Source organism: Triturus cristatus, chromosome 6, assembly GCF_964204655.1.
Source record: "Triturus cristatus chromosome 6, aTriCri1.1, whole genome shotgun sequence".
In the NCBI taxonomy this organism is placed as follows: domain Eukaryota; kingdom Metazoa; phylum Chordata; class Amphibia; order Caudata; family Salamandridae; genus Triturus; species Triturus cristatus.
Genome location: NC_140589.1, coordinates 159,835,515 through 159,862,878, shown reverse-complemented (window position 1 = coordinate 159,862,878; position 27,364 = coordinate 159,835,515). Strand labels below are relative to the sequence as shown.

The following is a 27,364-nucleotide window of genomic DNA, read 5'->3' as shown; positions in this document are numbered from 1 at the left end:
AGATGCAGTGCTCCCATACCGATCGCGCTGTGAAGCAGCGAGCCTGTCCCGAAGATATATTCCTAAGGAGCATCAACCCCACAGAGGAGCAGCCTCCCTTGCTGGGAGTGGCCGGCGATTTTGCATGCACCGAGTGGGCAGTGTGCATCATCAGGATCATAGCGATATCCAGGCTACAGGAGTGGGTCTGGTATCGGAATTCTAGCTGTACGTGCAGCTGTTGGTCAGTGGTATAACAGTTTTATTGCCCCCAGCCATTTTGTGCACAGAGCTGCTCCTCCATATTGCCTCGGGCCTTTTACCCACGAAAATGGCAGCACCTGGCAATGGCTATAGAAAGAGGACTGCACCATAAAAACAAACAATGGTCTACAGCTGCACCCGAGCCAGGCTCGATCAGGCAATGGCAACAGAAAGAGGACTGCACCATCAAAACAAACAAGGGTCTACAGCTGCACCCTGAGCCAGGCTCGATCAGGTGGCGGCCATCTTGTAGTGGCACTGACCTGCTTTAGCAGTCATGAAAGACTTGTTGAACTTGAAAAAGCCCTGGGAATTTCTTCTTGCTTACGACCCAGCCAATTTCCTATAAGATTACTATTCTAATGATCACGTACATAAGGAAATCTGCTGCTTACTGACCCATGTCTCTCCTATAGTGCCCAACCCTAGCCAACATGGTAGGTCTGACCGCTATTGGAGTAAACTCATATACCCTGGTTTACCCCCCTAACCTCTACAAAATCTTTCAAGCACTCCACCCTGAAAAAATCACCCTGAGACACTAATCTCTGACCTGTGTTTCAGTGCGGACAACAGCATAGTGATCAATGGCCTCGTTTTCTACTCCATAAGAACCCCCTCTTGGCACAATACCTTTGCACACCTCCTCAATGTACGCACAACCAGGAAAATTCCTAACGGCACTAAGCTCACAATAGCGCCCTCCGCAACCCTACGAGCTGACCTCACCATCACCCTCTACAAAAGCGACATCGTATTGATACAAGCCTCAACCAAAAACCTCGATAAATTTGCGGAGCTTTTTACCCTCCTCAGAAACCATGTGCACGACACTAGCAGGGTGACTAACACCCGCCTCGGCGATCCTCCGACCAGCCTGCCTAGCGGTTTCCAACTCAGTTCCTCCTAACCCCCTCTAGGTCATCTCCCGGCCCTGCTAACACAACCGCCCGAGACCTTTGGTCTCCTCCCCACTATCTCCCCATACTGTCTCTGAGGTTTCCAACACAGTTCATCCTAACCCCTCTAGCTCGTCTCCCGGCCTTGCTAACGCAATCAGCCCGAGACCCTTGGTCTCCTCCCTACTAGCTCCCCACTCTGACTCTGAGACTGGTACGCCTCCAATGACCTATGATACAGGTCAAGCTAGCCCTGCTAGCCCACAAACCACCCCTCCTATTGCTCCTAAGACAGTCCATCCTAGCCCTCCTAGCATGACTCCCGCCCTTGCCAACAAAATAGGCCCTAGACCTCTGGTCCCCTCCCCACTAGCTCCCCACTCCGACCGTGAGACTGAGACGCCCACAAAGTCCTACGACACAGGTCGAGCTAGCCCTTCATTCCTATCCCGTAGGCATGACAATAGTACTGCCGCTAAACCACTGCCCCTCTGTCCTTTAGCCCCTCCCCCTTATATGGATATCGATACTCTGCACTCCAAAGCTGCCAAAATAATTCAGAGCATCCATTTCTCCATTCTGGATCTAACAAACCTCCTTCGCCTCGCCGAACTCTCCTTCGCTAGCCTCAAGCCCCTGCTGAACTCCAACCCCCCTCTTCTCACAGAGCTCCCCAAACACCCACTACCTCTATCCTTGAGGCACCTTCGCCCTCGTAAGCATCCTTGCCACCTATCGGAGGAGGAAACCCTAGCTCTCGTCCTCTCCTACAACTCTACCCTCGCCACACCAAATCCGCTAGACCTCACTGAAAAGGAAATCCTTGCCATCCTCCAGGACTATAACGCAGCCCCAGTTACCCCCTGCTTATCAGACGTGAGTGCCTAACATCCCATCTGCACGGTCGCTATCAACCCCTGCAGATCAGCTACCCTCCATAACAGAAGTGTGATTAAAAGCAATCTAGCGCCTGTACACCTGTCCGCCCCGACTCCTGACACTCCCTCCGAACCCTCTCTGACTGGTCTCTTAATTAACTGCCGATCGGCAGTAGCGCACGCCGACGATATTGCTGCTCTCATCTTGAACAAAAATCTCAACTTAGCAATTCTAACAGAATCATGACTACACGATTCCTCATCCCCATGCCTAGACCTCTTAGTCCTTCCCAACTATAACATTTCAAGGCTGGACAGCCAACATAGCAAGAAAGGAGGTGGCATCGCCTGCATCTATCGCTCTAACCTTCTTGTCACACAACTTCTGGCGGATACCACTGACTCCTGCGAATACCTCGCCCTCTCCATTTGCAGTAACTCCACCCAACTATGCAACCTGCACATCTTTTATCACCCCCCAGGCATGAATGACTCCTTCACTGACCAACTCATGGAAATTCTCACAGCAAAGAGTTCCTCCAACGCTAAAGACATTTTCCTTGGCGATTTCAACCTGCACTGGAACGATCCCAAGGATCATCATGTCAACGACATTAAAGACCTCCTGGCTGATCAAGCCCTGACCCAATCTTGCTCACTCCCAACTCACTCGAAATGGGCCACTCTTGACTGGATCATCTCTAAGGAATCAACCATCAAGCTCATCTCCATAGACCCCTGTGACTGGTCTGACCACCACGCCATTGCCTTCCTACTACCTGGCACCCACAAGACAAGGGCACCGCAGCCGGTGATTCCTAAACGCTGGGCCAGAGATACCAAGAACCTGGACTACAAAGAACTGAAGGCTCGGTGCAAATCTGCCCTTCCCCTCCCATATCATAATGGTCAAGGACCTCAACGATCACTACTCTGCGACTATATCGAACATTCTGGATGACCTAGCCCCACTAAAACTAAAAAGAACCCACATCAAAGATAGAAACCCCTGGTTCACTGGACCCCTCAACAATGAGAGGAGATCCCTCCGGCAATCCGAAAGAATCTGGAGGCAGCACCCCTCTGCCGCTCACCTAAAACTTCTCCGCCAGGCCAGAAATACATACAACAGGATATCCTCAACACAAAAAAAGAATTCTTCAGATCGGAACTGGGGAACACCCAGAACAGACCCCACAAACTCTTCGAACTGGTCAAACACCAATCCAACAAACTGGCCAAAACATCGAAAGAAAACCCCAAGTCTCTAATATCATCCGAGGAATTCTCCTCGTTTTTTGCGGACAAAATCAAAGCCTTAGGTAACAAACTTAGTTCCGCCTCATACTCTCTACCCCCCCCCCCCCCCCGACCTGCCTCCTCCTTCCACACCGCCCCAAAAGGCTTCACCTAAGAATCAAGCACACTGGACCGATTTCACACTCTACGACGAAGACTCAGTCTCCAAAATCCTATCTACCTTAAACCCGAACAACCATTTTAACGACCCGCTCCCCTCCAACTGCCTAGCTGCCGCTGCCCAATCCATTATTCCTAGCTGGACTGCAATAATTAACGCCTCTCTCCGGCAGGGATCGATTCCTGACTCTCTGAAAGCCGGCCAAGTCCTCCCCATATTGAAAAAGCCGTTGCTGGATCCAGCCTCCCCTGACAACTTCAGACCTATTTCCAAAATCCCTCTCTTAGCTAAAGTGTTGGAGAAGTGTGTGCAACTGCAGCCAAGTCAACACATCAACAACTTCCACCTACTCGATGACTTCCAATCCGGATTCAGACCGGGACACAGCACTGAAACCACCATGCTCCACATCGTTGATGATGCCCTCCAAGCCCTTGACCAAGGCAAAACTTGTCTCCTAATCCTCCTAGATATATCATCTGCCTTCGACACGGTCAAAAATGGAAAGTTACTCGAACGCCTCAAACTCAGGATGGGATTAGATGGCTCTGTTCTAGAATGGTTTAGATCCTTCCTCCAAAACGGATCTCAGAGATTTCTAATTAACGGCAACCTGTCTGCGCCCTCTCTGATCATGGTTGGAGTCCCTCAAGGATCAACGCTGTCCCCCACCCTCTTCAACCTTTACCTAGAACCGCTTGCCGAAGTCCTACGCACTGCAAATATCTCCTACCATATGCATTCTGACGACACTCAGATCTACATCAAAATCTCATCCCTCGAGGAGATTCTCTCCCTGAATGAGACCCTGAAGCTGATCGTCCAATGGCTCGCCTCCAATCGACTCAAACTCAACGTAAAGAAAACAGAATTTCTTCTAATTTCCCCTCCTAAAACCGACCCTGAGATTCAGATATGGATTAAGGCCATCACAGCCTTAAATTGCCCACCGACCATCGTGGACTCAGCCAAATCACTGGGAATAACCCTGGACTGCAATTTGAACATGCAGGCCCACATCAACTCGATGGCCAAATCAGCCAGATTCCACCTGAGCTTCCTATGGAAACTGAAACGCTTCCTTGACGCTCCCGACCTACAAATGCCAATCCAAGCACTAGTCATCTCTAGACTGGAATATGGCTGTTCTACCCTCTCGGGTTTACCCAAGATCTCCCTGGCACCTTTAAAAGCCTGCCTCAATGCGGCCGCCAGACTGCTTACCGGCACAAGGAAATTTGATCACATTTCTCCACACCTGAAGGCGCTGAACTGACATCCTCTCGAGGCCAGAGTGCAGCTTAAGCTGGCATGCATCACACACAAAGCTTTATACTCAAACTCCCCTGCATATCTTGCACAGAAACTTGTGGTATCCGGAGGAATCAGAAACTCCCGGTCCGCTAGAGACCTCCTACTCCAGCCTGCACGCTTTCGGGAAAAAAAAAACTTACAATCTGGCTTTCCCTGGGGCCGCACCAAGAATATGGAACTCTCTCCCACCCGCCATCAGAAGAATCCCCTCTCTTGCACGCTTCAAAAAGGAGGCCAAATCCTTCCTTATGGGTAAGTTCCTCGTTTAAACTTTGACCTTCAACCGCCACAGAGACCCTGATCAACTCACGGCTATTGCCTCCCTCTGATGACCCAGTCACCCCACCAAGAAACCTGGGGCCTTGTCTTGAGTAACTGTAATGTAAACTGTACATTAGAGTATAAGTTGCTGTATGGGTGGAAAATTCTGGACTTGCGACGCTGCAGTTGTTAGGGCCCAATTTTATATGTGGCACAGTCCTCGTAAATGGCTACACCCAAGAGCCATTGAGAAGTTTAGGTTAAAACACGATGGAGGGTAGTGCCTTCTTAATTGGTCCACGTCAATCAATCAATCAATCACGACATGTGTATAGCGCGCTACTCACCCGGAAGGAACTCAAGGCGCTGGGGGGGAGGGGTACGTTACTGCTCGAACAGCCAGGTCTTGAGCTGCTTCCTGAAGGAGATATGGTCTTGGGTTAGCCGAAGGTGGATGGGGAGGGCGTTCCAAGTCTTGGCTGCCAGGTAGGAGAAGGATCTTCCTCCGGCGGTGGCTCAGCGGATGCGTAGTACGGTGGCGAGGGCGTGGCTGGTCGATCGTAGCTGGCGGGTGGGCGTGTAGAAGGTCATGCGGTCGTTGAGGTACTTGGGGCCCAGGTCGTGGAGAGCCTTGTGTGCGTGGGTGAGGAGTCTGAACGTGATTCTCTTGTTGACGGGGAGCCAGTGCAGGTCTCTCAGGTGTCCGGTGATGTGGCTTTGTCGGGGGATGTCCAGGATGAGTCGTGCGGAGGCGTTCTGGATGCGTTGGAGTCTTTTTTGAAGTTTGGCTGTGGTTCCGGCATAGAGGGTGGTCCCGTAGTCCAGTCGGCTGGTGACGAGTGCCTGGGTAACGGTCTTCCTGGTTTCTGTGGGGATCCATCTGAAGATCTTGCGGAGCATGCGCAGGGTGTTGAAGCATGATGAGGAGACGGCGTTGACTTGTCTGGTCATCAAGAGGGAGGAGTCCAGGATGAAGCCCAGGTTGCGCGCGTGGTCCGTTGGTTTGGGAGTGGTGCCCAGGGCAGGGGGGCACCAGGAGTCGTCCCAGGCCGAGGGGGATGATCCCAGGATGAGGACTTCCGTCTTGTCTGAGTTCAGTTTCAGGCGGCTGTTCTTCATCCACTCGGCGACGTCTTTCATCCCTTCGTGTAGGCTGGCTCTGGCGGGGTCGTTGGTGAGGGAGAGGATCAGTTGGGTGTCGTTGGCGTAGGAGATGATGTTGAGGTTGTGTTGGCGTGCGATGGCTGCGAGGGGGCTCATGTAGACGTTGAAGAGGGTTGGGCTGAGTGATGATCCTTGTGGTACGCCGCAGATGACTTCGGTGGCCTCGGATCTGAACGGGGGAGGCAGACTCTCTGGGTTCTTCCGGCGAGGAACGAGATGATCCACTCCAGTGCCTTCTCTTAGATTCCGATGTTGCTGAGGCGCTGCATTAGGGTGCGGTGGCAGACAGTATTGAATGCTGCGAAGAGGTCCAGGAGGATGAGGGCCGCTGTTTCCCCGTTGTCGAGCAGGGATCTGATGTCGTCGGTGGCTGCGATCAGGGCGGTCTCGGTGCTGTGGTTGGCCCGAAACCCGGACTGCGAGGGGTCAAGGGATCCGTTTGTCTCGAGGAAGGCGGCGAGCTGTCTGTTGACGGTCTTCTCGATGACTTTGGCAGGAAAAGGAAGGAGCGAGATGGGACGGTAGTTCTTGAGGTCGGTGGGGTCTGCCGTTAGTTTCCTCAGGAGGGCACTAAGCTCGGCGTGCTTCCAGCTCTCCGGGAAGGTGGCGGTGTGGAAGGAGGTGTTGATGATGTCCCGGAGATGGGGTGCGATGATGGCGTCGGCCTTGTTGAAGACGTGGTGGGGGCAGGGGTCGGTGGGAGATCCGGAGTGGATGGTGTTCATCGTGCGGGTGGTGTCTTCGGTGCTGATCGGGGTCCAGTTGCAAAGGGTGGTGGTGGCGGGCGTTGGGTCGGTGGTAGGGTGCGTGGTCTGTGCGTCGAAGCTGTTGTGTATGTCGGCGATCTTGCGGTGGAAGAACGAGGCGAGTGAGTTGCAAAGGTTTTGCGAGGGAGTGATGTTGTTGTTTCCGGCACTGGGGTTGGAGAAAAACAAAAGCCGACACGTGTTTCGCCCTAGTGGCCCAATACGTCTCTGTGGTCTACGGGGAAGTCGACTTGCGAAAAGAGCTGTCAGATCATATCTGACAGCTCTTTTCGCAAGTCGACTTCCCTGTAGACCGCAGAGACGTATTTTTCTACTTTCACAGGAAGACTCTGATGATTAACTTACACCGCCTTGAAAAAGCCCATGGCCAATGGGCCACTAGGGCGAAACACGTTTTTGCTTTTGTTTTTCTCTTCACAATTTAAAATTTGCGCTCCTTTGATGAAAATACAAATAAAAACAACATAAATGATTTCCATTCGAGCAATGTTTTTGATGTTGATTATCCACTGACGTGGACCAATTAAGAAGGCACTACCCTCCATCGTAAACTGTACATTGTATCCCTCCATCCCTTATGTACCCAGCACCCTCCCAATTGATGGTATACTCTTATGATTTCATGTCTTTTGTACAACTCTATGACTTTGTAAAGCGCTCTGATACCCTAATGGGTCAAGTTGGCGCTCTATAAAACACAAAAAATAAAATAGTTAAAAATAAAAAAATTAAAAGAAGCGGCCGCCATTGTCCCGGGCAGTGCTTTAAATGGGCCGGTACTCACCGGTACTGAGTACCGGCACTTCTGAATTTTCTGGCCCTCAGTACCGGCACTTCTCATTCGCCAGGGAGAGTACTGGTACCCTAGTAGATGGCACTGCAGGCTCCGGTTATTTATCTCCTCTAGCACAGGGCAGATGCCGCTCTGCTTCTCAGGAGCTTGTAAGAGCGCCAAGCCTCATGCTGAGTCCCTGCTGGAGATTCCAGCAGCGCCCATGTGAATGGCCTGAGCCTGCAGGGGGCAGATGGCTTACCGTGCGTCATGCTGTGACTAACATTGCAGGGTCTAAGACCCTTCACTGTCGATCAGGTGCCCGAGGACTATTCTGCTGAAAGTGCGTTAGCCTCACCCCGCCCCTCTCCATCAGGTGTGTAAATGGGTTGGGACGGGCAGTCAGTCAGGATATTGATTGCACTGGCCATTCTAAAGCAGTGACAGCCCAACAAAATCCTCTGCCTTCGCCAAAGCCGTTTTTCTTTTCATCTTTTTGTTCAGGACAGGAGCTGCTTCTCTTTGTGGACGGAAGATGTGGGATGAATGTAAAGACGTGAGGTGGTTGAGTTTTGAAATCATTAATCGTCTCAGAAATTGTATTTTAACACACATTTCTGTAAAGTCAAATCTGGTGCATTTCTTAACTTTAATTTTCCAGAAGGCAAATTTAGGGGATGAGTGCAGCCTGGAGGGGTGAACAGGAGACAAGTACAGAAAAACCAGGGAGAAAATGTAAGACTTGTGGAGAGTAAGCAAAAGAGGAGCAGAACTAGTGAGAAGTTTATAGGCTGGGTGAAGATTAGAGGCAAGTGGAGATAAAAGGGAGAGAATCAGGACACTCAGTAGATTTTAGAGGGAATGTGGAGAGATAGAGCGTGTGCGTGTGTGTGCACGCTTGAGAGCATATAGTATTGTGCCACATAACAGCATGGCATTAAGAAGCGTTACAACAAACAAATGATGGACGGAATGCTGACAATGCAGACATTCTCCCCCAGTCAAGAGACAGTTCGGGCTGGACTGTTCCCATGAGGCACAGGGTCAAGACTGATTTGCATATGGCCATGTCTAAACTGGGGTGGTGTAGTGGGCAAAAGAACGATGGATTTAACCCAGATCTCTTGACTGGGGGAGAATGTCTGCATTGTCAGCATTCCGTCCATCATTTGTTTGTTGTAACGCTTTTCGCCCTAAGTGGGATGGGTATTCCCAGACGTGGGACCCGTGCTCACTACGCCACTGGAGTCAAGCTATCCTGGCTGATGACGGCTGATAGCCAGAAACCGGTCCTAGGATGCTTGATTCCGGTCCAGGGAAGACATGGCTTGGCAGTTCGGGCTGGACTGTTCCCATGAGGCACAGGGTCAAGACTGATTTGCATATGGCCATGTCTAAACTGGGGTGGTGTAGTGGGCAAAAGAACGATGGATTTAACCCAGATCTCTTGACTGGGGGAGAATGTCTGCATTGTCAGCATTCCGTCCATCATTTGTTTGTTGTATGGCATTAAGAAGCAGCAAATATTACAGAACGATAAACTGTTAACATATCATCCTTTTTGGGTTTCATTTTGTGTAATGAGTTAAACTGTTTTGGTTACATAAACACATTTCTCATGTGTTTTTCATAGTTGCTGTAACTAATATAGAAGTCATTATGTATCGTCATATGTTGCCCTAAGCCCCGCCCCTAGCCCCGCCCACTCACCACGCCTCTAGCTCATATTAATGAGTACCTGCACTTATTTTTTCCCATTTAAAGCACTGGTCCCGGGCTGCTTGGAAAGTTAAAGCGTGCATGGTGCCCTGATGGTTGTAGGAAAGCATGTCATGCCAAAAGTAAGAGAAATTCATTAAAGAAAATAGTGCTTGAGACTAAATAAGACCTACTGTGTAGCAGAAGCAAAAGGGCCAGTCCTCATGGGAGGTTACCAATGAAGACAAGGCGGTTACTAAGGAGGGGCTAACAAGCCAATTAATGAATCCGAAGCCAGCATTTATAAAGGACAATGACACAGGCCAATGAAAAATATCGGCGAAGAGTGGGCGGAGCTTCAAGTCCATACACAAATTCAGTATGCGCATGCGCTGCCCAGGCTCGATCTAAAAATGCGACAACGAATTGCTCAGAATTTATTGGATACGACAGTTCTCGTCTACTCTGACATTTTGGGGAGTTTCATTAGAATTTGATGTTTAATGTACCAAAATCCTCGTGTCCAGGTTAATAGCGGGACTTTTCCTCTTCATCTCCGACAGGTTTGACCTGCCGGAAATGAATGCAGGGTGCGATCTATGTCGCACCTGGTAATTACCGGCTGCAATAAACGTGGCATCACTTGTAACTTGACACTTGCGTAAACTCGGGTGCGCAAGGATCGCAGTTTAACAGGCTACTTGTAATAAGGCCCTTGGATTTACCCAAGAAGTCCAGGAAAAGGCTTGTCCGCTTTAAAGATGTGTGCATGTTCTTTCAGTAATGGGCAGGAGTTCATCTCTGACGCAAGCGCTAGTTTAGGTTTCAGGTTAACATCTAATTTCACAACTCTGAGCTTTGGAATGGGGTTACTGCAAATCAAATGCTGGCCTTTGAGTCGCATCTGTGTTCAGGCAGCCTCCAGTCCGTTTCCCATGCTCGGATGCTAATCAGTCACGGGTGCAACAGTGGATTTGATGCAAATACGGGGATATCATTCACAAAGGTTGAGGCTTGAAATCCACGTCTGTGGCCCAATTTATAGCCAAGTCCGAGTCCATGTTAACCTTTGCATAAGTGGTTCAGAGGTTAAAGTGGGTAACTCGGACACCCCTCGGGAGTCCGCCTTAGTTAGAAAAGCTTTTAGACCTTGTTATTGGCACAGAGGAATGTTTAAAGCTTTCATAACCCATCTTGCTCTGTCAGGGGCCATTTTCATCAGCAGCGGGGGCTGGGAGGGAGGGAGGGTTCATAATGATGTGCAGTGTCCAGCAGCGCTCTGTTGACTTTAGTTTGGTTAGCTATTTCTCGAGCCTGAATCATGACCTGGTGCTGTCACTCACTGGCACAGTGCTGGCTCACCTGAATCATTTCCTTTTCTAACATAAGTCGGGATTTAGACTTCACGTGGTCCCTGGTTTGACCTCAAACCTGGGACCAAACAAAGTCAATATGGTTTTCACACGATCCCTTGTTTGAGTCATTCCTCTTGCAGGCTCTAGGCCCAGCCACACATCTGGGGTACTGTTTTTATCGGGAGAAGTAATGGAATGCTCAGTGGTAGGAATGTTATGAATCCCTACTGATTCTGCAACTTTTCTTCACAGAAATGTGAGGAAAAAAGGGGAGAGGAGTTGGCCTAACGGCTAGGGCAGTCGACCTCGAATCTGGGGAACTGGGTTTGAGTCTTAGCAATGACGCTGAACCTGTGATTCTGGGCAAATCACTTAATCTCCCAGTGCCTGACAAAAATGAACGTGTCCTCATGTAACGCAACTGGTGCTATGTAAAGCACTCTGATACCCGATACCTTCGGGTCAAGTTCACGCTCTATAAAACTTTAAAACTTTACTGTGTAAAAAAAAAAAGTGTGTGATTTTAGCCAAGGTTTGAGGTTTGTAGGTCAATTTCTGTTATAAAATGTAATGGGATCCAGGCAGGTCACACCACCCCGAACTCCTCTAGGTGTCTGTTTTTCAGAAATGTTTCGGTATAGTAGGTTTTCCAGGGTGGTGGCTGAGCCCAGGCCCAATGTTCACAGCTGCCCATATCACCAAAATGGAACGTTTTTCATGGCAAAAACTTGATGTCTCAAGATAGAGTTTTGGGGCCTTTCATATTCTGGGTGATAGGCCCCCCACACAAGCGGGGTACTGTTTATATTAGGAGAAGTGTGGGAATAGAGAACAGTAGAACATTTGTCATTACTAATTGGATTACTCTCCAATTCTGGGTTTCAAATGGGAGCCAGAGTACCATCTGAATTACACAGTAGTAGTGGCAACTCCAAATTCAGAGGTGTACAAATACCCACAATGCTCAGTATCTAATGCACTTTAATAAAATAAAAACACATACGTTTCCTTCATATGCTGCCCTGTCAGTATAAATTTAAAAATCATTACAAGCTGCAGCTCAGACTCTGCGTAGTGTGTGTTTTTGGACAAGCAACAAACCCTATATATCCCTGCAACCAGAAGAGACGAAGGGCCATAACAGAAGGTTACTTTTGTAAATCGGCCGTCAGGGAAAAAAATTAGAGATATAAGTGCCACCAATTGCTAAATGTATTTTATTTTATAGATTAGTTTCTTTGGAAAAATGAGTGATCCACACTAATGACCCCTTTCTGAGAATTTTCTCTAGTTTTCAGAAGTGTACATCTGTCAGGGTTAACCCATACGTTTCACACTTTTTTCCACCACGAGCTACAAGGTGTGGTTTAAATCACAGAAATAGGAAAAATGGACTATCAGTGACTCAAATGCAGAAACTGTGGTAAATGTTTTTCTTTTACAACTTTTATTGTTCCTGGGAGCTTGGAAGATGGTGATTGCAGTACTACAACCTTTTGATGAAGCCATTTTTCTTGTGTGGCAGTTTATCCCTATTTTTCAATAAAAAAGATAATGTTGCTATGTTTTGGCTATTCTCTCCCTTCCTCCAGAGGAATCCACTATATATGTGTTCCTTTAAAATCGCCAAGATGTGGGGTAAAATGATAGAACTTTGGTCCGGATACCTTTTTGGGAAAAAAGTGAAGAAGGCCCAAGCATGAAGTGCCTCAAACATTAAAAAAAAAAGGGCTCAGCACTGGGGGTGGAGATCCTCAGCAGTTAAGGAGTTGAAGATGTGATGAAAATACTGATCCTTTGTCAAAATTATCGACTGTGCAATATTTTGCTGTGTATGCCTTTTCCTGTTCAGCGCTTAAAATGCAAACTTAATCTTTTTGACTCCCTTTCATAACTCTGTTATTAAAGGGTACAGCTTTAATTTAAGATTCACAAAAGGGGCGCTACTCGTAGCCTCCGTATTGCTGTAACCCAAAATAATGCTGCATTATGGGATTGTCTTTATAGGACAGGCGAGTGCAACACACAGAACGTTGCCCAAGTATTACCAAACACTTCTCTAACAAAAAAAACATATCCATTAACTTTGCCAGTGCGTGTTTATTGGTTAAAAGCCTCCTTTACCTACAGCTTTCTAGTGTTATCCTCTCTTAAAACCTTCAAGCAGTGAGTCAAAATATACATTTTAATTTATTTGCGGTGAGACACCTCTCTACAGTCTCTAATCCCACTCTTCCTAAACTGTCCAACTGGTTATATTTTAACATACGCAGGGCGTGGAGTTTAACATCTGTACATTTTATTTAATTCCTGTCTGCATACACTTTATACTCGTTAATGACAGAAACATCCTTATTTCGCCATGCTTTTTTCTTTCTGCTCTTCAGTTTTGCGGGCGGTAACTCAGGTTATTGGGTTCACAATTAATTAACTCTAATTACATCCCAAGAAAATCATAGGTGAGATAATTTCATAATGTTGAGTGTTTCTGAATATGCTGATGGAAGTTAACATGTGTGAACCTGGTGAACCCTGATGTCAACCTGGTCACGTTCCAGGAAAGTGAGTACATCAGAGCTCGTGATTGAGTCATGTTTGTGTAACATGTATGCTGCATGCTTTACTGGAGTTTTAATGATGGGGATCTTGTTTTTTAAATACTAAGCCTGTGTGTACCTTTCCTTCCGCTTTGCTGTTAAATTTGCCCTACTTTTAATGTTCTTGTCTACTGCTTGCTTGAGATACCTTGGTCTGCTGCTACTGTGCAAACTCAAGTCATACCTCCCTGTAGCAAGGACATACCTTCAACATGAAGGTTTGAAATCCAATCGAAGATAAGATTCTGTCTTGTGGTGAGCCATCTCTGTTCCTTTCTCCTAATATTTTGGGTCGCAGTGTTGAGAGGTGCAGTGGGATGCAGCAGTTACAGGGTTTTGATCTCACATCCTATGCCGATGACACCCAAATTGTGGTATCTCTCCGGCCAGGACTGGAGGGGGGCATGGACAACCGTTTTCATAAATGCATGGTGGCAGTGAGTGGCTGGATGTCAAAAAACTGCCTGAAGCTTAACTCTAATAAAACAGAGGTGATAATTTTCGGGAATGCTCCTAATTTGTGGAATCCAAATTGGTGGCCCGCCACTATGGGAACACTCCCTGCCCCGGTAAAGAAAGTAAAAAAACTTGGGAGTAATTGTCGATGACGAACTGAATTTGGGCGACCAAATCAACTCAGTTTCTTCATCTACAGCCTTTATTTTAAAAACTGTGAAAAAGATTATGCCTTTCCTGCCAGCAGGGAGCCAGAAAACAGTGGTCACTGCCCTTGTGTTGTCAAGGCTTGACTACTGTAATGGCCTCTATTTAAACATTCAGGAACGCTTCTTGAATAAACTGCAAAGGCTTCAAAACGCAGCCACCAGATTACTCACTGGGGTGCCTAAATTTGCAGCCATTTCCAATGAATTTAAAAAGCTACATTGGCTCCCGGTTAAAAAGCGGGTGCTCTTCAAATCTCTGAGCACCGTTTTTAAAGCACTTCATGGTGCTGGTCCAGTATATATCTGCAGAAGCAATTTAACTGGTACACACCCATAAGATATTTACGTTCATCAGGCGCTAAAATGGTGACCGTTCGGAAAATAAAAAAGGTCTCCTGGGGAGGACGAAGATTTGTCTTCGGAGCTGCCAAGGCGTGGAATGATCTTCCGGCCCAGCTCAGAAATGCACCTGATCTGTTGTCCTTCAGAAGGGCTCTGAAAACTTGGCTGTTTAATATATAGAACTCCTTATTGGCTATTTAATAATTAGATTTCTTTTGGCGATGGCCGAAAAGATAGGTAACTAGCGCCAGGACAACCCAAGGTAACCGCTGCGCTTTACAAATTAATTAACATAACATCACAGTGACTTGGCAGGTGCTTTTTAGGTCTTGCCTGGCGTTAGCAGCGCGCATGCGCTGCTCTCGCCATGCGAGAGCCTTTTGTAATCAATACAGTTTCGGAAGGGGACTTGGAGCCCCGCCCCTCTTTTCCATTGGTTTGCGTCAGCGTTTATGTTAAACGCTGGCACGCTGGAACGAGAAGTAGTCGACAGTGGCTGAAGGGAAAAGATTGAGACTGAGGGGTGGGGGTGATGAGAGATTGTGGTGAGGGGGGGCTGTGGGAGTATGTAAGTGAAGGGCTGAAAGGGAGGACTCAGAACGGAAAGAAAGAAGTGGCGAGGAGAGTGAAGAAAGGTGAGGGGAGGGGAAGGGAAGGGAGGCGACGGAGAGCCAAGGATTAAAAGAGCAAGAAAAATGAGCACAGTGAAAGCAAATCGCGCGGCTAAATAATTAAATAAACAAGCCAAGGCCGGCAGAACAAGCGCGGTGAAAGCAAATCGCGCAGCAAATCGTAAAAAACAAGCGAGAGCCTCAGCAACACCTATAAAAACTGTCACCACGCCATTGTGAGAATGAAAAAATGTGCTCACCGAGTAATTAGAAGACTCTGTGTCAGGCCGCAGAGTAAAAGATCCAATCCCGGTTGAAGGGGCCAAAAGTGGACAAGGCGGTAACCAGGAGGGACTAAGTAGCCTCCTTTTCAATCGTGAGCCAGCGTTTAGCATGGAGGATGATGCCAGCGAATGAAAAAGATGGGCAGGGCTTCTGAAACTGTAACGCCAGGCGAGACCTAAATACTAGTAGAAATGAAATTAAGAAGTAGTGACTCTGGTCTAAACATTTATTCATGCAGATGGGTGAAAAAACCTTTCTCGAAGGGCTTTAGACTGAAGCTCCAGGAGGGTAGGCGACAGAGGCAGTTGCTAAACTTAGTGCCCAAGTTAAAGATCATACAGAGGGGCAAAGGGGCCAAGCTCAAAGCTGCAAATGTGCAAAAAAGTAAGAATAGGACAGTGACAAAGATTAAAAGGGACGGAAATTATTAAATCTGGAACATGAGAAGAACGTATTCTCTTTCCAGAAACCTAGGGCCAGAGGATATCAAACTACTTAGAGTCCAGGACCAGGACCCACTCAGATCAAATGGAGATAAACAAACTTGTTATATTTCTTCACAACTTGGTACTCTTAACCTGTAAGCTCTTCCTAAACAGTGTTCTGTGACATGTCTGAGTGAAAGGTTCTTGATGTCCTGAATCATCTTTGGGGACTGCTTTATCCTTTTCATGTAGAAACACTTTAACACATTCTTTCCTCTATCATTTTTTTGTGTAGTTCTTGTATAGGAAATAGTTTATTTGTATTAACAACAATTATCAAGAATGGCGTGCCCTTATCATAGGAGCTAAAAAGTCTACTTTGGAAGAATGAAAGGGAGTTTCTAAATGTATTCCTGTCAACATTTAGGGTTTTGTATATGGTTGCTATGTCTTTATGTATGATTTATGTCAATTTGATATCTCTGTTGAAAAGATCATCTATGGCACAGGAATTACAGAATAAGTGGCACAGGGCTAGATCTGTACTAGGTTTCCAGGATATTGTCAGAATGTTAATTTACACATATGTTTAATTTAGATTTAATTTCAAATATGGCATGGATACAGCCATACTGGGCCTATGCTGGATGATTGTTCTTCTTTAAAAAAAAAAACTGTTGAAACATTATATGATGCTTGTTCTTCTGTTCCACAAAAACAGTTGAAGCATTGCATTTTCCCTCTAAATTAGTATAACACAACTTTTGATTCTGTTATTACAAGCCTGTGACCACTGACGACTTAACTCTGGAATAAAATAGGCTACTTCTAATCTAAATAGAATCTTTTCAACTGAACCACTAAATGGTCTTGAATAAGAAAAGGACGCCAACTTTGGCTGCAAAGTGGCTATAATGATAATAAAAAATACTTCATTAAATTCCCCTTTACTCTCCTAGAGGTAGATGTCTATCAGCAGATGAAAGGTTACTAGAACTTGAAGTTGAATTCGGCACAATCCAACTCTTGCCTGCTGAAACTGCTTGACACCTATAGCAGTCTTAGTACGCTAAGCGTTGACCATTCTGGTACTATATGTTTGGTAAAGTGAAGCAGCATATGGCAGAATCAACCAGTGAAGCACTGCCCTATATGTTGCATCTGGAAACTTCCAAGCAAAGATATTGCTACAGTTTGATGCTGTATTGACAGCCCTGCATGGCAGGAGTTCATTTTAATACATCTTGTTTGAACAAGTGTATCCTTTGTGGCCACCTCGAGCAAGACACCGAACTTGGATTCAAAACAATCTAAAGCATTTGTAAACACTCTTCTCTCTAAAATCTCAAGTCAGTTGTTATGGAAGACTGTAATGTAGAATCGTGTAACTTGCTGGTCAGTAGAGCCCTGTGCTGTAATTCAACTTGTTGTGGTGCATCTACACCTTCATGCTCCAACACAATTCTTAAATATTAGGATTGTAGCCTCAAAAGAAATGTAATATACAATTCGATAATCTTACCAGATCTAGTATGCAATTGTGGTAGAGTTGTTCCATCCATCAATGTTTAACCTTTGCTATTGCTATCTGTAAGCTCCTGTATGTTAGGAAGTTTAGAGATCGTTTTTTCAGAAAGATGTAGTGAATTGAATATAGTAGTTACCTAACAACATATCTTTCCCTGCTTTTTTGGTTGCACCCCACAAAATGACTTTTAAGTATGCCACTCAAGGATGGTATTATTCTCTATCCTTTTACTTGCCATATTACTGGTGATAAGTTGGGGGGGAAAAAATTAAACCTCAAAGTCTAACCAACTTTCATTGTTATGATAGTTTGACTGACCTGCGGTTTTATCAAACCTTTCTACTGGAATGTTAACCCCTTCAGCGCGGCGCGGATTACCGCGCTGTGCTGAAGGGTTCGTGCGCGGGCAGGGCCATGACGGAGCGGTCCCGTCATCCGCACAGCGCAACCGATGCGCATGACGGAACCGCTCCGTCATGCGCATCGAAGGGGTTGCCGAGCCCTCGAGAGAGCCTGGCGCAGAGACCCTACTACAGACAACATGACTACCCTCAAGCTCGCCACTCGAAAACACCACCAGCTGATCTGCACCAGCAAGAAAACCGCATTCAAGGAACGACTAGACAACAACGCCCACAACTGCAAGGAACTCTTCAACATCGTCAAAGAGCTCTCGAACCCCAGCGCCGAAGACAATGACATCACCCCCTCGCAAGACCTCTGCAACTCACTCGCCTCGTTCTTCCACAGCAAGATCGCAGACATACACAACAGTTTCAGCACACAGCCAACACCCCCTACGACCGCACCGACACCCCCCACCACCACCATCCGAGCCTGGACCCCGGTCAACACCGAAGACACCATCCGCACGATGAACTCCATCCACTCCGGATCACCAACCGACCCCTGCCCTCACCACGTCTTCAACAAAGCCGACGCCATCATCGCACCCCACCTGCGGGACATCATCAATGCCTCCTTCAACACCGCCACCTTCCCCGAGAGCTGGAAGCACGCCGAACTCAGCGCCCTACTGAAGAAACCATCAGCGGACCCCACCGAACTCAAAAACTACCGGCCCATCTCACTCCTTCCTTTTCCTGCCAAAGTCATCGAGAAGACCGTCAACAGACAGCTGGCCGCCTTCCTCGAGACAAATGGATCCCTCGACCACTCACAGTCTGGCTTCCGGGCCAACCACAGCACCGAGACCGCCCTCATCGCAGCCACCAACGACATCAGATCCCTGCTCGACAACAGAGAAACAGCGGCCCTCATCCTCCTGGACCTCTCCGCGGCGTTCGACGCGGTCTGCCACCGCACCCTAGTACAACGCCTCAGCAACATCGGAATCCAAGAGAAGGCACTGGAGTGGATCATCTCCTTCCTCGCCGGAAGAACCCAGAGAGTCCGCCTCCCTCCGTTCAGATCAGAGGCCACCGAAGTCATCTGCGGCGTACCCCAAGGGTCATCCCTCAGCCCGACGCTGTTCAACATCTACATGAGCCCCCTTGCGGCCATTGCACGCCAACACAACCTCAACATCATCTCCTACGCCGACGACACCCAGCTGATCCTCTCCCTCACCAACGAACCCGCCACCGCCAGAACTAACCTACACGAAGGGATGAAAGACGTAGCCGAGTGGATGATGAACAGCCGCCTGAAACTGAACTCAGATAAGACGGAAGTCCTCATCCTGGTATCCTCACCCTCCGCCTGGGACGACTCTTGGTGGCCCCCTGCCCTGGGCAGCGCACCCAAGCCCTCAGACCACGCACGCAACCTGGGCTTCATCCTGGACTCCTCCCTCTCCATGACTAGACAAGTCAATGCCGTCTCCTCGTCATGCTTCAACATCCTCTGCATGCTACGTAAGATCTTCCGGTGGATCCCCAACGAAACCAGGAAGACAGTCACCCAGGCCCTCGTCACCAGCCGACTGGACTACGGCAACACCCTCTACGCCGGAACGACAGCCAAACTCCAGAAGAGACTCCAGCGCATCCAGAACGCCTCCGCACGCCTCATCCTGGACATCCCCCGACACAGCCACATCTCCGAACACCTGAGAAACCTGCACTGGCTCCCCGTCAACAAGAGAATCACGTTCCGACTCCTCACCCACGCACACAAAGTGCTTCACAACCAAGGCCCAAAATACCTCAACGACCGTCTGACCTTCTACACACCCACCCGCCAGCTATGATCGACCAGCAACGCCCTCGCCGCCGTTCCCCGCATCCGAAGGGTCACAACGGGAGGAAGATCCTTCTCCTACCTGGCTGCCAAGACGTGGAACTCCCTCCCCATCCACCTCCGCCTGACCCAAGACCACCTCTCCTTCAGGAAGCAACTCAAGACCTGGCTGTTCGAGCAGTAGCGGACCCCCTTCCCCCAGCGCCTTGAGACCCTACGGGTGAGTAGCGCGCTATACAAATGCTTTGATTGATTGATTGATTGATTGATTGATTGATTGATTGATTGATTAAGTGGTGCTCTGTCTTTAAGTATTGAACACATTTAGTGTTGTTGTATTTTATTACTGTGCTTTGGCCCTCTTTTGTGGGGTGGAGTGGTAAGCTGCCCAGGTGGAATCTGCTTTGCGCCGCTGTCCGTACTGTAAATATGAGATGTAGAGAGTTGCCATTTACGGGCTAGAATTATATATCAAGTTGACTTGGATGGAGGAGTTGAAGCACAGGTGGCGTGCAAAACGCAACTTTAGAAATCCATGTACATCTTTAGAGGTGCTAGTAAGTAGGAATGTGAACAGTAGCAATGGAGTGGCCCTGAAGCAGCCAGCAACCGGCCCCAAATCCTTCATAAGCCAATGAACCTGTTTAAAATGGGAAGAAATCTCATTCTGCATACTCTGGAGTATTAAGAGAGAGGGAGTTACCATAATTCATACATTAGGTGATCTGCAAATGTACTACTGGATTTCTAGTTTACAGGGGAAGAAGAGGAGGATTTTTCTCAGAGTGTGTAACAAACAGAAACATGAGCCTGAGAGTAGGCCAATGTGTTTAGAGAAGGAGCACTCATTGTCGAACCAGGTGCCCATTTAATGTACTGCTGGGGATCCTAGGTCGTGGGGCCACCAAGCATGAGATCAAAAGCTATCACATTAACAAAAATAAAGGAACTCCTTCTTTTCATGGTAAGTTTAAGGCAGTGACCGTGCATCCAGAGGGCAGTACTTGCATACATGACCAGAAATTGGCTTGAGTAGAGTTGTAGTTTTTGGAAAAGGAGGTGATGATTTGTGTACAGCAACAAATATGGGACCCCCTTAGAATTTACTTAAGGTCAGGGAAAAAGGGGAAAAAGAACAATCATATAATAAGATTTCCCTCACGACCTCTATTACTGGTTATACAATTTAATTGTGATAGGGAAGAGAAAGGGCCTAAAAACAGTGATGCACCACACAAAGATTGATAATTTTTTGCTTTTTTATTTTTTATAATTTAACCTTTTTCTATTGTTCTTTGAGAAGATTCAATACATTTCTTTATATTATCAAAAAATAAATTCAATGTTTAATATTCACTGACTAAATTCATTACAGTGAAAACTGCATCATCAATTAACATCAAACAGTAGTCCCTGGGACAAACTAATATAGATCACAGAGGAACTATATCATCACACAATCTCATCTACACACATACCAAATCATTCCACATTCATGCACCTTTCGTAAAACAGAGAAGGAGGAAAGAATCAATCGTATATTGAACATTGGAGACACAAAATACATAGTGATCTCCTATGGTTAAACAACAACTGCAAAGGCAGGATGGTAATGTCAGAGGTCGACGCGTTTCGATGGCATAAGCGCCACCTTCATCAGGACCACAGGTATATTCAAAAACCGCCAAGCCCAGGGAATACTTGTTTATTAAAGAGTTCCTATTAGAGACGTGTCATCACGTGTTAAATATTAAGGATTTCGATAATCTCTGTAGTTAATAATAGGTTTCACTGCCCGTCCTCAAAAATCAACAGATTAAAACGAGGTCACAATCTCCGAAGGATGTTGGTATCCAAATGTTTTTCTAGAAAGCCAGAGACCAATGTAGTATCTCCTTTATAGTGGCACTTTTATAAGATTCGAGTAAGGAGTCGTCTTCAAAATCAGTTTTTCAACAAAGATTTATGTTGCAGGGGTTTCAACCGCTAAACCATGACATCTCTTCTATGGAGTTCCTTCGACATCAAACGATTCCCGGCCAAACGATCGTTCGGAGAGACCACCAGAAACTATAAAGGAGATACTACATTGGTCTCTGGCTTTCTAGACAAACTGTACTTAACAATTTGTTTCTGTTATAAGGATATTTGCAATCTTTATTTTCATTTGAATTGATATATACTATACTTCAACCACCCATTTACTGCAAATAATGACAATTTCAAGTGATCCGGACCTTCTACTCCCTGTTCTCTTGTTTGGAGTGGATGCATTTAAATTTTTAGATCCTGTAAATGCGATTAGGTGTGGCAGGCAGTATGGATTGTAATGAGCATACATGCATATTTAGCGGTCCTAGGCTAATCCCCTAATCTGAAAGCACTGGTGAACATATCATTCCACATGGACAAAACACTAAGGGCCAGATATACGACCTGACAAATAGCGCCTCGCAAATTGCGTCGCAATTGCGACTCGCAAATTGTGAGGCACGATTTGCCGTGCACAACAGTGTGTTTAACACTGTTCGCGATTCCCAATGGGGTCGCAAATTGCAAGGCTCATGAATAGTAATGAGTCTGTCGCAATTTGCGACCCCATTGGGAATGGCTGGCCATCCCAGTGATGGTGGCCTGCTGGGCTCAGCAGACCTCCATGTCTGGGCTTGTCTTTCAATAAAGTAAATGTTTTTTTTTAAAAGGAAAACGGGCTGCATTTAAAAAATAAAAATGAAACGTTTTCGTTTCGTTTTTGGGACCTGGGACCACTGCATGCCCTTAAAAATGTTACTTCCTCCATGGTACCATTGCAATAGATTTGGCAGGACAGTCTAGAAGGCATGTATCCGCGCTGTGCACTGCGTGTACAGCTTTCACCACCACGCACGTTAAACAAGACATCTGTGACCCAGGAAAGTGCATTCGATGGAATGGTGCATGGGCTCGTTTCCCTTTCATCAACACCTAAAATATGTTGATGGTGGAACAGACCTCACTCGCAAAGGAATGAATATACACTGAAAATAATTGTAGTATAGTGAATGTATGATTCTGTTGCATGCTTACAGAAAAGTTCCCTTCAGCCGAAAAACAAACCAACTTGGTTTTACAGAGTTTAATCACATGCATCTTGATTTAAAAAAAAATAAATCTTGGGGCGCACTCCCTAATGTCAAAAGCGCATCTCCTGTTGCAAAGCTCAATATTTCACAAATTAATAAACTTTTTCCCCAGTTTTGTTTCTCGGGAGATTCAACACAGATGGGTAACCAGTGCCCTAAAACTATTGTTTATTCTGTGTATTAGTCCCAGTGCATTCCGAGAGTGCCCTTCATCAGGAGACACACAAAAGGCACGACCTATCCCAGGAACACATGCGCAGCAAAAACCTTTATAGAACTACTTTAAAATGTAAAAAGTAAAGACTGTAATTGCAATATATAGTGATCATACCAATCCTATCTCAATAATCGATAACAGTGAGCGAAACTAACTGGAATGGTTGAAATACAAATCCTCCCGCAGAAAGCATACAGAATGATATTGCAAAGGAATAAAACTGGACCCGGGTGAGAGCCTGCTCAGACAGGCACCAGGCCAACATGGGACCGTTCTCTGTGCTCTCGACGTCTCATTTACTCTGCGCACCTATTCTGGCTTTTTGAAGCCTCCATGGGATGCTCTTTAGCACTTTTTGGTGTATTGTTAGTAATCCTGATTTTTCACATTGTTGGTTTCACTTTTTACATTTCTTTGGCTCTCTGGTCAATCAGACTTTTTTTTCTATTTTCTTTTTTCAGATGTTTTTTTTACACCCAAGAACACATTTTAAGCTTCTGGGTGATTATTCCTTCCTGATATCATATCTTCCTTCTTCCTAAGGGCAGTTTTGAACCTTAACTATTCCAGCTTAGTTTTGCTCACTATTATTGATTATAGAGCTGTTTGTTACAATCATTACACATCCCTATTCTACTGCATACTTTTTGCTGCAGTTCTTAAAGGTTTTCGACCTTGTGTTTCATAGAGATGTCATCCTTTTTCTACTATTCAACTATTCCAGAAACACAGTGGCCCCTTCAATGAACCCACTGTGATGAGGTCCATCACATGTTCTTTCATTCAAGAAACAAAGGATCGTTTTATGTTAATGATTTTCTATTTTTGTTGATTCTGGGAAGCAGCAAAACTGTGGTTCAAAATGTGAATAATTAGTGAAATATTTCTCCGCCTCTCGAGCTAAGGGTGTGCTCGCCAAGAATGGTGATGTCAAGCAAGGCGCATGTGATCAAGCACTGCGAAACAATGGGGCTTAAACCGTGTCAGAAACCCCCTTAATTATAGGAATGATAAATATTGAATCGTGTTATAGGCATAGCCGGAAAATATTCACCGTTAAGAGGTTAAGAGAACAATGGCAAGAAACTGGGAAAGCGAGGAGCCTGCATCAATCTAAAGATTGCCGTAAGGAGGCATGAGCTGCTGTCTGGGGTTAACTAACCCATCCCAGTCAGAGAGCCTGCCCATCACCACGCTATACATAGGACTGGTTTCTGCATTCAGCAAGTGCTCCGTGTCTAGGTTTTAAAAGCTAAAAAGAGTACCATGTGAACCAAATGAAAAGACGGAAAATCTATAGCATGAGTGAATGATTGCCGCTCTCTTTAATACTCAAGTAATATCCCGTTGTATTTACAATTACGTAAGCTATATAGTCCTGCAAGCTAGCATCTACAAATGTGTCCTATTTCTATAGGTGTCAGTGCATTTATCAGGGCTTCCTTTTTGTGTAAACCCATTTTAAACCACCATGCAAACCAAGTGCCTTCTTTGCCATATTTGTTTATTGCCTTATGAAGAACAAATAGAGGTAAATGTCACACCTGCAATCTCTTGCAAATAAAAAAGCTAATCTATGAACAGTAAATGAATTCTGTCATTTCAGGAAAGGATTTGTCGTGTCGCAGCGACACCGACTTGGCTTGTATATTTGGAAAACGGCCGAACAGTAGAAAGCCGACCGAGGTGAGTCTTCTGTATTTTTTTTTTATGTAGATCAGTAATACGTCGTTTGTAGACCTCCACACGTAATAAGCTGTTAGAGGCTGAAAGAAGCTTTGTAACATTTCAGTGTTGTGAAAAGTGCTTGTGATCAGCAGCAAAATCTACTATTCTATAACTCTATAATGGCCTTCGACGTCGAATAGGCACCTCCGTCATCACAGATGACTCCTAGCATTACTCGGCTGGATTGAACTCTGCATGCTGGGTGGCATATGACCGCAGCAGTGTGCCTCTGCCCTCAGGAGGCACTGCTAGGGAATGTCACTTCTTTTGTTTGCATTGTGTTGAGCTTAAGTTTTTGTTTCTTCGGCTGCTTAGTTATCTGTGTCATTTTTGCCTGCAAAGTTTCCACTGGGTTTCTTTTGCTCTCATTTTAGCGTTTTCATGTGAATTATAATTTTTTTGTTTCACTCCTCCTTCTAATCCCCAGTGAACCCCTGCAGTGCAAGGCCGGGTGGGGGGCTTCAGAGGGCCCCCAGTGAACCCAAGGCTAATGAATATCTGTAAGATATAGGAGACTCGGCCCTCATCACATCCTGTTGTCGAGCCCCATCGCAGAAGACACAAATTATTATTTTATCAGTTCAAAGTATTCATTAAACTTTTGCATACAGAGGTAGACAGTGGTAAACAAAATATGTATGTATGTGTGTTCAAAAATAAATACACAGTCGGAAAGACAAATTATTATTAAGCAGTCTTGGGGAAAAAAGGTACTCGCAACAGACTTGATCTTAGAGGCTCAAAAATGAACGTATACTTTTACAAATCTATTTAGTAGTTTGACCTACAGTGTAAATACCCAATAAATCATGAGCTAAAAACTGCCGTAGGAACCAGGATGAAGAGGCAACATGGGCGGTAAACTCCTATATTTCGCTTTTTAATAAGAATATTCCTCACAATGGGTTTCAACTTTTAGCCCATAGCAAAAAAATGGTTTCTTTTACAAGCCATTTCCAGAGTGCACAAATGCGATGCTGCCCGAATTGTTCATTGCTTCGCCTGTTTCACCTTTAGGTATAAATGTGCCTTTTGCTTCCATTTTGTTGACTCTTCTGGAAAGGCAGTGGAGATTGGATCTCCTGTCATACCTTGGATTCCTCGCTGCTGCTTTTCTTTCCACAACAGACTTCTCACTGTTCCTAAGCTCGCCTGCCTACATGGTGTATTATTCGTGCTTTGTGAAATTCCCGCTTTCCTCGAGACAGGTTCCAGAGCAGTGTCTTAAGGAACAGACTATAACATGAATATATAGCACTAGAAGTGTTGCTGTTACTTATTTCTTCGTCTTCACAGGCTTTCTGTTCTAAAGACCTCACAATGGATTGATGAACCTGTTAAGTCTCCTCTAAGCCTCTTGCTTTTTCTGAAACACCCACACTAATGCCCTTAATGACAAGTGTGACTGCCTGTCTGTCGATTGAGCTCTGCTTGTCTTTGAGAGTTTGTCTCACATTCTTTATTCTTGCCCCTCTCATAGCGCAAAAGTAAAAGGAATGAGGAATATGTTTTCCAGAACAACCGGTCTATGATGTCTTCAACCAGAGCAGTCTCAGTCCATAGCAGATATCTTCTGTGTTTGATAATCATTCATTTAGTCCATCATCTGTCCCGTACTCCCTTTAAGCCATTGATTCATTTGTGACCCTGACAGTTGGCATAGAGTGGCTTTAAAAGCTTTATGCATTTGACAGGGTGAGTACATTCTTTGGACTGCGTTACTCAGAGAGTTGCATGCTGAATACAACCGGCGAACAACATGAACGAGCGAGTCCCATAAAACAGGAGCTTTTAGCAATCCATGCTCCTTTTCAATGTCAAAAACCATTAAGCCCTGTGACCCCCAGTAACTTTAATCTATATTCATTCAATCAGTAGTCCTTGCCTAGAACTCCTAGCTCACACCATGCAGGATTTGCAGACTGAATGAACTGCCTTCAGTCTATCTACATTCTTCTAGAGATGTTAGTTATTTTTATTTTATTTTTGTAGTATAGCGTGTTGCCTTCTGGCTGGCTGTCTGATGGATCCAGGCATTGAAATGTTGTCTGACTGTTGAAAGGTTGTTTGTGTGGGACTGTATTTTAGGGCTGAGGGTTGAATTGTGTATGGCTGTGGGATTTGTGCTACATGGACTGGATTAAGCTAGCTGATCTGTACTAGATAAATGTAGATTTTGTTGTGTGATGGGGTCCTGTGTCTGCAGTTTGTGAGATGTGGTGGCATACGGAAGAGTGCTCCTACCCATACAAATCTAGGTTGACACAGCCTTGTCTTGTTTGGTGGGGTCTATAACTTTAGACTTATTGTTTATCTTCTGATATGGATTCTGCCTAAAAGGATTATATTGGCTTCCCTCCAAAATGATTAGTATGGTGTGATGTGCTATGGTGTAATGGCATTTGTTACTTCATGGGTGGTGTTTTATCTTCGGATATGAGAAGTATATGAGAAAAAGAACGAGGAGGGTAGTTTAATGGTTAGAGATGTGCCACATGGTCTAATTTTATGCTATATGGGGTCTTGCAAAAGAAGGTAGCGATGATTAGGTCATTAATGTCTTTTTCCCCCATGTCATCTGATAGTGCAAGCATGAAAAGTTGTGCTGCGGTCTGTTGTATAGTGTGGTTTATTTTGCTAGTGGTAAACTGTACGCTAGGATGAGGGTTACTGGGCTCTAGTATTGAAGGTGGGTAATACCAGCCAGTAAATTAAAAGTGCTAAAGTCTTAATACGTGCTGGGAATGTGTAGTGCTGTCCGCTCTATGATGGTGGTTTAGAGTGGTTTCCTGTCGTAGGTAAGCATTGAAGAATGGATATTTTTAGTTTTTACAGGATGTTGTGGAGAATGTTCTGGGTTGAGGGGTGGCT

At 45.9% G+C, this 27,364-nt stretch overlaps 1 protein-coding gene across 1 annotated transcript in view; it reads left to right on the top strand.

The window, feature by feature from the left end:
- Nucleotides 1-27,364, top strand: part of PINX1 (PIN2 (TERF1) interacting telomerase inhibitor 1) — a 547,240-nt gene that overhangs the window by 313,372 nt on the left and 206,504 nt on the right. The window contains exon 6 of the mRNA XM_085610422.1: nucleotides 24,372-24,451. Within this exon, the coding sequence (XP_085466548.1) occupies nucleotides 24,372-24,451 (80 nt within the window). The remainder of the gene's footprint in view (nucleotides 1-24,371; nucleotides 24,452-27,364) is intronic.